The following is an 11,808-nucleotide window of genomic DNA, read 5'->3' on the forward strand; positions in this document are numbered from 1 at the left end:
CAGGAAAGCCTCTGGTAGGGAGCTATCATGTGCATCTTGGGGATTATTCTGCCAGGATCATGAAGTTCGCAAAGTTGAGGCTTGAGTTTAGGTGCAGGGAAGAGCAGAATGAAGATATGACTGAACCCTGCTGTGAATTGATGGTAACTCCTTCCACAGTCTTGATGAGCTGCTTTGGACTGCTGGCGTATCTGTGCTCGCTGGGGAATTGTGCTTAAAATGTTCTGATCTCTAGAGCTCCTTTGCCTTCGTTCCTGATCAGTCTCTGATTCCTCTGCTAATCTCCTCTTTGTGTGGAGTTGCTTATGTTTTAATAGATTTGTCGGTCTTCATACTGCCTGATTTTGAGATAAATAGACTATAGGTGCTCTTTGTGCATCAGGCTTGAAGACTGTATCCTAAAATAGGGAAATTCTAGGAAAGAGGGGCACTGAGATATCCTGTGTCTTCACAAAAAATTTGGTGAGAGTCGAGCAGATTCTTTTGTACGTGTGTGTAGCCTGGCAGGTAGTGTGCCACAGCTGTGGCTGTTGTCTCTGTTAGCTCTGCTATCCTTCTCAGCTCTGTAAAATCTGTTGGTCCTTCTATAGCGCCCTTCTTCAGCGACCAACCTTCTATAAAAGTTGTTATTATGGAGCTGCTTTGGGTTGATTCAGGACCAAGCCTGTTAACTCTTCTTTGTTTTCTCTCTCTTCCTGGTCTGTTAGAGTGGAAATGGCTGGGATGGCTTTTGCCACTGGGTGGTGAAAGGGCTCAGTGTGTCCTTCAGAGGTGTGCGTTGGCAGCTGCTGGTGCAAACACAGGTTAGTTACAGAACTCCAAATAATGCCTTAACTTGGTCAGTGTGTTGCAGCCCAGTTTCTGGGGCTCACTAGAGGGCAAGACCAGCTTCACAAAGCTCCTCAATCGTAGTGTGATGACATATCCATAGACACGAGACTCACACCCAACCACGGTTTTCATTTGGGGCAGAGGAAGCATCACCTTGCACAGCAGTCTTCTCGGGTGTGTGGGATGCAGCTGACTACTGGTGAATATGCAATAAGTAAAGAAGCTCCACTTCTTAGAGTTTGCCCAAAGACCTTTCCTGTTGGCACACAAGCTGGGAGGAGAGCTGATGCCTGTCAGCTGAGCCTGGGTGTGCAGCTGGCTCTTGGGATACCCATTGTGACTAAAGAATAGCACAGAAGAACCTTGAATTACTGTGTTTTTCAGGTACAGATCAGTTCCCAACATCTGCCTTTGGTCTGCAGTGCTGCACGTGGCTTCTCTGTGATGGGAGGTTTACTTGAGCTCCTCTATGAGAAGCCTGTATCACCCTGTATTAGAGGCTGCTGATTGTCTCTTTAAAAAAAACCAAAAAAATCTGGAGTGGGTCTTCCTGCAGTGGCAGCACAGGGTTTTGTCACCAAAAATACAGAAACTTTGTTTCCTGAAGAAGTGGGTACTCTCTGAGACATAAGAGCCAGAAAAGTTGCAGCTCAGAGCTGCCTGCTGCTGGGGTCATTCCTCTGAAAAAGAAGGAAAAGGAAAAGGACTTAGGCTGTGGAGGGGGTGTCTGAAGTTGAGTCTTGTGCTATAATTTTACTTTTGGGGATCCTGATTTTCTTTTAAAAAATCTGAAAATGCTTTTTTTCCTTTTTTTTTTTTGATACTAATTATAAAAACTTACCCTACATAAATACCTGTAAATCTTGACTGCTGAAAAAGTCAAAGGAAATACATGGAAGTGGCTTTTCAGCAGTAAAATCTGTGAGAGCTTTTTGTTTTTTTACATAGGTGCCACAATACCTGTTAGGATGGCTCATGCTTTTAATCAGGTGGAGCTCCTAGGGAGGTTTTGGGAACTTTGGGAGGCCATGGGGTGAGGCTGTGTGTTTTGGGAGGAACTAGGCAGGCTTCTCCTTGGCACAGCCTTTCCAGATGCAGCAGTATTGCACACAGATGGCAGTGGGTTCTTTCCTGGGCCTCTTGTAGCGTGTTGTTGGTGTGGAAGCAAGAGCTCTGTCAAGGATTTCTCACCCTCCTCCAGGCACTGGAGGAGCAGAGTAGCAAACATATCCCATCTGGTAAGAGAAACTGGGAAATGATGGAAATTGCACTTTTTTGTTTCCTTCCCAGCTGTCTGCCCTTGTCCTTCAGTCAAACCAGTACTCACCACTTGGGTTGTGCCAGGGGTGCAACGGTGTTGCTTCTGTCCCAGAGACCTCTGTGGTATGTGTCCTTTCACTCAATTTGATGGTCTTCAGGAAAACAGTCCCGTTGCATGAGGTAACATTACACAGAGCCGGGTATCTACTGCTTTGTTCTCCTGTGGCCCAGCAGACTTGCTGGAGCTGTGGGTGCCTGAGGAATTCACCCCCGAGCACTTAAAAAAACCAAATTGCTTTGGAAACAATGTTACTGAAGTGTCTCCTTACATGCTGCGGTGCTGCATGTAGATGCCTGTTCTTCACTTCCACTGCACTGCTGGTGTGCAGTGGAAGTGCACTGCTGGTGTGCCAAGAGCATCCGAGGAAGGAAAGCAGGCATGGGAGCAGCTTCACCTGCAGGTGGAAATGGGCTTCATCTGCAGTGAACTTGTTCCTTTTGTTTCATGTACTAGAAACATGAGAACTATATTTTTGGACAAAGAATTTCTAAGCAGTCTTATAAGGGATTTTTTATTAAAGAAAAAAAAAGGTGCAAGATTGAGTGCGTGTGTACTTGCCCCCAGATCAAAGGTTTTGAACACTAGGGTCTCTCTCTCTTGAATGGACCCTCCTCTGTCTTTGGGCAATGGAACTTCCTGCCCTTTTTCTCTTTACCATTTTACTGTAACTCTGTTTTTTTCCCCTGGGAGAAATATCTATACAAAAACTATAAGCAATTAAATGTTCAAGCCATAAAATCACGAGTGTGGGAAGACGCGCTTCACAAGTTTTAACATTTGTATGTAAAATCATGTTTGTATGAAATATTTTCATGGTAGAATGAATATTTGAACAAAAAAGATAGTAAGATCTAAACCAGATTTAAAGGGTTGTCTTTTTGTAAGATGCAAGTATAATTGAATACCAGTAAGTAGTTGTTTGTTTGTTTTTTTTAAGGGGAGATGCAACAAATGATCCTTACAGATGGTCATTTCTGCTATTGGGGGAAGTATTTATGCAGCATTACCTGCAGTTGCCATAAATACTTGCAATAGCAAGGCTAGTCACATCTTCAAGACGTACATCTCAGCTTGTCCCTTCATGATATCGTACAAACGACTCATCCCTCCTTTCTGCAGATTCCCTTCTAGAAAACTTTTCCTACTGTAGCTGTAACAAATTTAACTCTGAGCTAAGATCCAGACTAAAATTGTGTATTAGGTAACAGTTTCTGCTGGGCCTTCTACTATTTTAATACTCTTTAGCCCATAATTACTGGGTGTCTCTGTTCTGAAGAGCTAAGTGCTAAAGAATATTCTTTGGGGTAAGCTTATACATGTGTTAACAGTTTACCCCAGAGTATCTAACTTGTATACAGTACTTGATAGGTGTTTTATGACATTTGTACTCGAACTATGAGCCTTACTGAACATCTGTAAGTTTATTCATGACTTTTAAAAAACGGATGACTCTAAGAAAGATGTTTATGTGAATGATGATTGCCCTTCCTTTGATGTTATGAATGAGGTTTTTATAGTGTGTTTGGGTGTATGTGCAAGGAAGCAAGAAAAGTGTTTCTGGAGAAAAACAGACTTGACAAACATTTGTAATAAGTGAATTTTAAAGATTGCTTTAATTGCGCTATGAAGGCAATGCAAAAATAAAATATTCAAAAGAAAACAATTGTCTCTCCTTACTATTTGTGTGTCACAGTTTTGGGCATCCTCTGACCTCACCCCCTTCCTTGTGTCCTGTGTGACCAGTTTTTGCTGATGCACAGGAGCAGGATTTCACACAGTTAACACATGTCTAGGCCACATTATGTAAATAGTGAACGAATACCTGACACCACTTGTTTTTTTCTGGCACCTCCACTGCTTTTCTTACTCTTCTTTTTCAATGCACATAACATGGCCTTCAGTTATGTTGTGGTATCAAAGAACATCCCACCCAAAGTATTATTAACTGTTGTTTTAAGGTGTGGTATATTTTCCTCTAAGGCAGTGGGAAGGTGCAGCAGGGGTGGCCAGGCAGGTAACTTATTCCTCTGTCTCCTAATTCCATGTACACACCCTGCTGGGTGAGTGGTGAGGAAGGGGGCAGCGCTTTCAGTGCCTGCCCTGCCTTATGCTCCTTTGTGGTCACAATTGCTGAGGTAACTGAGCCTCTCCTGCCTGTGCTGGGTGGAGGTGTGCAGACTGTGTCCTCCCTTCTCTGCAAGGATGCAGAAATGACATTGCCCCTTGAACCTTCACAGTTGTAAAGGGCTGGAAGAATGGGTGCTTGGTATGTATTTGCAAGCTGTGTGGAAGATGACACTGGGATTGTGGATGCTGCCATGTGCTGGCTTCACCCAGCCTGGCTGTGTTCCAGTCCTGCCCTGGTGTAATAAGCCAGTACCCTGTGGAGGTGCAGTGGGTTTATTTAAAGAAATTATACCTGACCTGTGAGCTGATTTCTTAAAAATGTTTCAGGGGTAGGCAGGTTTTAGTGGTGTGCTTGTTAGGATTTGGCTGGAAGTGCTTGGGGGGGGTGTTAGAATCATAGAACCATTGAATCATAAAGGCTGGAAGAGACATTCAAGGTCATCCAGTCCAACCATCCGCCTGCCACTACCACTGTAACCCCTAAACCACATCATCCAGATGCCTCTTGAATACCTCCAAGCATTTGTGACTCCACTGCCTCCCTGGAAAAACCTATTCTAACACCTGACTGCCCTAACAGTGAAATATTTTTTCTAATACCTAATCTGAATCTCCCCTGTCTCAGTCTAAGGCCATTTTCTCTGGCCCTCTCACTGCAGACATGGCAGGAGAGACTGATCTCACTGCAGCCTCCTCTGAGGGAGTTGTAGAGAGTGATGAGGTTCCCTCTGAGCCTTCTCTTGAGACTAAACAACCTCAGTTTCTTCAGCGATTCTTTGTAAGACATGTTTTCTACACATTTCATGAGCCTTGCTGCCCTTCTCTGGACATGATCCAGCGCCTCAAAATCCTTTTTAAACTGGGTGGCCCACAGCTAAATACAGCACTTGAGGTGTGGCATCACCAGTGCCAAGTAAGGGGGATGATCACTTCTCTAGTCCTGCTGTCTACTCTATTCCAAATACAGGCCAGGATGCCCTTGGCCTTCTTAGCTACCTGGGCACACGCTGGCTCATGCTGTATCAACTGGCACCCCCAAGCTCTTTTCTGTCGAACAGCACGGGTTCTTATGCTCTTTCCAACAGAGTGGGCACCGATGTGCCAGGGGAACCTTTGCCTGTCAATCTAAACAAACTGATCACACAAGTCATTAACTGTATGTGTAGAGTTTCATGGAATCTTACAATCACAACATGGTTTAGATTGGAAGAGATCTTAGAGATCATCTAGTTTCACTCCCCCACCACGGGCAGGGACACCTTCCACTAGAACAGGTTACTCAAAACCCCATCCAGCCTGGCCTTGAACACTTCCAGGGATGTGGCATCCAACAAGACCTCTGAGCAACCTGTGCTACTTTCCCCAACTCACAGTATTGCGCACGTGTGTCGTGTGAAACAGCACTTACAGCTGCAGGGGAAAAAAAGAAAAAGGCGCAATTGCTGTGGAGAAGGACTGGGTGGAGTGCCAGGTCCCGGCAGCCCTGGCGTGCCCCGGGGCGGGGCGGCTGCTCCCGGCTGCAGGCGAGGCGGGAGGGGGCGGGCGGAGTAGCCGCGTCCCTGTGTGGGTCGGCAGGATTTCCCGATCTCGCCGGCTTCTTTTGGTATAGGCTCGGAACTCCTTTCCCCGGGCGTGGAGTAGGAGCTCTCCCGACGCTGCCCGGGGAATGCCGGCCGGGCCGGTGCCGCTGCAGGTGAGGGCTCTGCCAGCGGGATCGGGACGGAGCAAGGGGACACGGGAGGACACGGGAGACGGGGCTGGAGCCGCCCCCGGAGGGGGCGGGCGGAGTAGCCGCGTCCCTGTGTGGGTCGGCAGGATTTCCCGATCTCGCCGGCTTCTTTTGGTATAGGCTCGGAACTCCTTTCCCCGGGCGTGGAGTAGGAGCTCTCCCGACGCTGCCCGGGGAATGCCGGCCGGGCCGGTGCCGCTGCAGGTGAGGGCTCTGCCAGCGGGATCGGGACGGAGCAAGGGGACACGGGAGGACACGGGAGACGGGGCTGGAGCCGCCCCCGGAGGGGGCGGGCGGAGTAGCCGCGTCCCTGTGTGGGTCGGCAGGATTTCCCGATCTCGCCGGCTTCTTTTGGTATAGGCTCGGAACTCCTTTCCCCGGGCGTGGAGTAGGAGCTCTCCCGACGCTGCCCGGGGAATGCCGGCCGGGCCGGTGCCGCTGCAGGTGAGGGCTCTGCCAGCGGGATCGGGACGGAGCAAGGGGACACGGGAGGACACGGGAGACGGGGCTGGAGCCGCCCCCGGAGAGGGCGTGCGGTGACCGGCAGCACCCACGGGGAGGGTCGGGGCTCTGCGCTGGCTGCCCGAAGGGAGCAGCAGCACCTTCCTGGAGAGGTGCAGAGCTTAACTTCCAAATGGGACAGAACCCGGGCCCCTGCGCCTCTGTGGGCTGCAGAAACCCCGAAGGGAGAAGGTCAGCGGTGGGGTTTGAGGTGACGATCCCACATTCCGCTCCAGAAACATCGGGAATGGTGTGCCAGTCACCTGCCAGGCAGTAGCCCTAGGGACTTCCCAAAAGGCCGCTTGCCTTCGGTCACTGAGGAGTGAGCCCTCTACTCGTGGTACCGGTCCTGCGCACCAGCCGGTGCCCACGGGGTGCTGATGCTCCTGTCCCTTCTCTCTCTCCTGCCTAGGAAGAGCCATTCTCCCGACCCTGGAAGGCCTTGGCACAGCTCGCCAGTCTCTGTGTTCGGGGGTTTATGTGGCAATCAGAGCAGAATGGATCGGTATCGATATTTCATCTTTAACCAGAAGAACATGGTCGTGCTGGGGATGTTCCAGATAGCCTTCAGCACCGTGTGTGTCACCAGTGGGTTCATAGATGGCATTTTCAGAACAGAGTCTCAGCTGGGCAAATCCAGAGCTCCAATTTGGGCTGGCATGGTAAACTCGTGCTATGTTTGCTATGCTTTGTTCTGCAGTGCTTTTTCTCCCCACTGCTACCTCCTAGTACTCATACTGGTAGTGGGGAGGGAAGCCAGGATTTCTTGCCAGCTCTTCCCTTGTTTTATCCTTTGAACTCAGTTAATAAAAATTTCCTTATCATGATATAGGCAGAGGAGTGCAAGCAGACTTCCCTCTGAAGGAACTAAATTAAATACATTTCTGCTGGATAATGTAGAAAATGGGGCATAGTGACAATTGACAGGGGGTTTTTTTTTGCAGAACTACAGTGACCACAGAGAAGCCACCAAAGATTAGGAGGGAAACACTTCATTCTCTGGTCGGGTAGATGAGCATCTGGGTGATGATCTCTGTCCCACAGCACAGTGCCCCTAATTTTGGTACTGCAGTGAGGAGTGGGCAGGAGGTATTCCTGCTCCCTGGCATTCAGCACCCTGATTTACCCTCCTGAGCCATGCTGCAAGGAAATTGCACTGAAGAGCTCTCTCTAGTGCAGAGGCTACCTATCTCCTTTCATTAGTATATTTCTTTCCTCTACAAGGTGCATATGGACCACCTTAAATCAGACTTATTCAATCAGTTTCATTGTTTTGCCCTACCCATAAAGCTCTAATTAGCAGTAGCAAGGCTGTGCACGTAGCAAGATGCATCTCACCCATGTCCTGCCCCCCAGGAGATGCTACAGAGGAAAAGAGAATATGAGCAATTCTCTTCCCATGTCTGATGCAGCCATTACTCTGATCCAAGCCTTGAAAACAAGGGCTTTTCATTACTCTGTAGCAGTTTATCTTCCAAATCTGATACTAGTCTCCCAGTTGCCAACTCCTTTTGTGCTCTACAGGTGATGGGAGTCCCAGGCATCCTGGCTTTGTTCTCCTCACAGAGGAAGAATCCATTTCTTGTAAGCTAGAGGGGCAGATGGGTGTTTGTATGTATGGGGCAGGGGCAATATGTTGGGGCAATCAAAAGCAATATGAGGAGGGAATGATCTGACTGGTCCTCCTGCAGGATTAAGAGCTTATTTCTTTGAGTTATCTTCACAAAAGCTGCTGTGTTCATAAGCAAGAGGAGGATGCAGTGTTGCCTTGCTTTCTGCTGTAGCAGACAGACACTGGGCCTAACAAAAAGCAAAAATCTGTAAAAACACTTGGTTTCAATGCTTTTCTTTTGGTGGTCCTTCATGTTGTTAAGCACTGTGTACACTAAAATATGAAATGAGTTAAGAGGCTTGCATTTCCTAGTCAGGTTTCTCCAGCCGTGTAAACTCCAACAGGGGATATTGTATATAAGTAAGAGAGCTCTAAGACAAAGTCTTTGGGAAGCACCTCTGATTAATATTCAGGACTCGGCTGTAGCTCAGAAACTCAGTATTATGAAAACCTCTACTTCTCTGTGTTTGGCTTCTAAGTGACTGTTGCTACTGGGGACATTGTATTGTTATGGTAGGTCAAAGACTACATCTAATGCTTGTATTTGCCAAAGGACAACTTTAATTCCTGCTCCCCTTCTTTTTCTCACTAAAATTCTCTATCTATCTAGGTGAATGTACTGATAGGTGCCTCCATAGTCTCTTGTGTTGCCATCCTCATTGTAATAGTTTACAGCTCCTTCACACTGAAGTATGGTGAAGAGGAGGAGCTGAGTTCTGCCCCAGTCCATGTTATCCATACTGTAAGTATTGATATAATGATTATTACTGGGAACATGACGCCCTTAATCTGCAAACAGTACCAGATGTGGCTTACAAACAGAACCAGATTTCTAAGAGGGGTGACACTAGGTCAGGTTGGCTGCTTTTGCTTCTGAGTGCAAAGGGGTGGTGTGGGTTGAGCCATGAAAAAATACTGGTGCTGCTCAGGGAAATGTGCTGAGAGTATCCCTTCCCTGGTTTGAGACAGTGATTTCAAGGCTCGAATCTTTCCAGCAGGCACCTCAGGTGATAAAGTTAACAGCAGTTACAGGTCAGCTGGTTAAACCTGGTGTTATTTCAAGTGTATCCTCCACAGTACAGCTGAAGAGAAGTAATGAAGCCCTTTTGTATCTCCAACCTACAAGCAATGGCTTGCTGTGGGGGTGAAGGCATTCCAGATAGATGAAGCTGATCATTAGTTTATTGCAGGACAAATCTATAAGGTGCAGTGCAGCAAGATGATGTTTCTCATATTCAGTATGAAGAAGAGCAGCCGTTCCTTGGGTTTTTACTCATTGTTAAAGCTATTTCCAAACCCCATGCCATTGCACAGCATCTTACATTTAATCATCAGCCTTACTTCACTGCTTGCTCTGTTTGAGGTTCACACTTGGTTTGTTTTTCAGAACACAGAAAAACGTTAAATAACACTGACTACGAATCAATCTCCTATCAGGCAATCAAAGCATTCTTGCAGTCATTAGATTATTTTTTGGTGGGGAGTGTCACTTTTTGAATATGGCTTTACTGTTTCCTTTTCTGTTTGCAGAGGTTTGTACTCAATAAAGTTGTCAAGGGTGCTAACATAGCCATGCTGGCTGTATCCATCTGCAGTGCATTTTTTGTGCTGGCCATGGCTTACTTGGGATGCCTGAGTCTTCCACGCTGCTCCTGCTATGACAGTGTAACTGGGATGGTGAGTGAGGAGCCCAGGGCACAAGTTTATTTATACTGAGTGCAGGTGAGAGGGGAAGAAACTGGGGAGAAAGTCTGTTTTTCTCCTATAAATCTAGTCTCAGCTCCTACGTCAGTCATGCAGGGCTAATTCTAAGAAATCAAGTGGGATGTTAGAAGGGTTTTATATTTCTTATATTTTCTCCTTTTACTATCTTCCTCTTATTTACAGTCTCACGTAAGATCTAATATAGGTTATCTCTATTTTCCAAACCATTTGTGGTGAAGCTACTGTGGTCCCATTTCCCATAAATCCTGCTGTCCTCAAAAACTGCTTCTCTCATCTTTAAGCCAACAGTTGCTTCTGGTGCAGCATTACGAATACTCACTGGTACTTAAACACTGGAACTTCAGTAATAAAAGTATCTCCTGTACTGTGTGTGAAGTGTAGGGGTGCTGACATATATCATTTACTTCTCGTTCATAAGGACTCTGCCTCAAGTGGTGGTGCACACAGTGTCTCTGCTAAGTGAGCTCAGTAATAAATACCAATTACTTCTCTACTAGAGCAATTCTGATGCTGTGTCATTAAACATGTACATCAGACCATTTGGTTTGGTAAGGAATTAATGGGTGCAGGCCACAAGGCAGCTGTTCCTGAATAAAGACACTGAGTGGGTAACGTGAGCCTGCTTTAAATTTTCAAACTAAAACTTGTTAGGAGGAGTGAACTGCACAGACTTTTAAAATGAGTTCAGGTGTATCTTCTTGAACAAATTTCCAGGTGAGGTATTTGATGGTGCTGTTTTTTTCATAGGAATGGTTGCAACCTAGTGAGGACCAAAATCAGACTGTGGAAATGGTTTGTGCTGTACAAAGTGAGTAACTCTTTTGCCTCCATGTATCTGGATGTTCACCAGGGATGAGGAAGGAACATTCTGAATAAGATTTACATCCCAGTCCAAAATCCTGTTAACCAAAGGGATTAACAGGATCCTCAGGATTTTGTGCAAACATCTATACCAGGTTTAATGGTTTTCTCTTTCTTTTCTCACACAGGCCCTGGGGGGAGAATTTTTAACTTCAGAGATCGGTTTCTGGCCCAGGATGTAGATGCAGAAGAAGACACATCCAAACCTCCACCATATATCAGAATGACTTGAAAAAGTAGCCAAATGTGGCAAGAGAGATGCAATAAGTTCTTAAAGATGGTTATGCACTTTTCCTTGGCCTTTTGAAAAACACACACAGAAAGAGAGAACTACTGAATGCCCAACACTGAGCAGAGATCACAGAGCAGAGGGAAAGATCTGCAGGTGATTTTGTACTTTCAGACTTTGTATAGTGAAACTACCTTATTGCCTCTGGAAAGTGGGAGCATTTTTTCCTCCAGCTTTTGTACTCAGATCACGTCTTATTTCACTAGAATTCATCATGCAATTTGTGTAGCAGTTCTAGCCTTAGGCATTTAAATATTAAATACAATTCCTTTTTCTTCAACTGTTATCTCAATTACTCCTTCTTACTGCATTAATTATTTGGATGATAATGAAGGACCCACTTCATCCTTGAGCTTCAGAGTGTTTTCTTCTTGGTAGGAATGGAGGTTTTTAATATCAAACCTTGATAACACCATTCAGGTACCGCTGTCAAAATGTGGCGTCTGTGGGATGTACATGTGTCAGTACAATTAGTTTTAGTGCTGAAGTGTAACTAGAGTGGAGCAGGAACTGCAGCTGCAGTAGCTCCTCCTATGAAGTAACTTAAATATAATGAATTCAGCTCAAGTTTTCCTATTTCTACTTTGTAGATTGAAAGTTTAAAAGAAATCCTTATTTTAGGCCCATTCTGCTAAAATTTAGTACAGATTTAGACCAAGGTCTTTTGTTGTATTCTCTCTAGGGGGCCTCTTGGTCCTCTAGACCAAGGAATTACAGTTTCCAGTCAGGTTCTGTCATCTCCTGAAGTACACAGAATTTGCATATGTACTTTATGTTTCAGTTTTAGGTGAATGTCAAGTGTTTATCTTGCC

General features: G+C 46.0%; 1 protein-coding gene and 1 long non-coding RNA gene across 8 annotated transcripts; both read left to right on the plus strand.

Moving 5' to 3' along the window:
• The first annotated feature begins 6 nt into the window (after positions 1–6).
• On the plus strand, positions 7–3,812 carry LOC108446329. The gene is made up of 2 exons (XR_001861489.1): positions 7–803; positions 2,122–3,812. It is a non-coding gene; the product is annotated as an uncharacterized LOC108446329 (long non-coding RNA).
• Positions 3,813–5,767: 1,955 nt separating this feature from the next.
• On the plus strand, positions 5,768–11,348 carry LOC103614514. Of its 7 annotated transcripts, none has more exons than XM_017732677.1 (7): positions 5,768–5,972; positions 6,922–7,014; positions 8,034–8,093; positions 8,732–8,863; positions 9,652–9,798; positions 10,594–10,654; positions 10,836–11,348. In XM_017732677.1, the coding sequence occupies exons 1-7, from the start codon at positions 5,946–5,948 to the stop codon at positions 10,937–10,939; spliced, it is 624 nt and encodes a 207-aa protein (XP_017588166.1). In that variant the 5' UTR covers positions 5,768–5,945; the 3' UTR covers positions 10,940–11,348. The 7 variants fall into 7 exon arrangements, 6 of the variants coding, with proteins under 6 accessions (XP_017588166.1, XP_017588165.1, XP_017588168.1 ...); XM_017732676.1 differs by lacking the exon at positions 5,768–5,972 and adding an exon at positions 6,298–6,452; XM_017732679.1 differs by lacking the exons at positions 5,768–5,972; positions 8,034–8,093 and adding an exon at positions 6,298–6,452.
• The last annotated feature ends 460 nt before the right edge of the window (positions 11,349–11,808 follow it).

The sequence above is a fragment of the Corvus brachyrhynchos genome, unplaced genomic scaffold (assembly GCF_000691975.1).
Source record: "Corvus brachyrhynchos isolate BGI_N302 unplaced genomic scaffold, ASM69197v1 scaffold444, whole genome shotgun sequence".
NCBI classification, from domain to species: Eukaryota; Metazoa; Chordata; class Aves; order Passeriformes; family Corvidae; genus Corvus; species Corvus brachyrhynchos.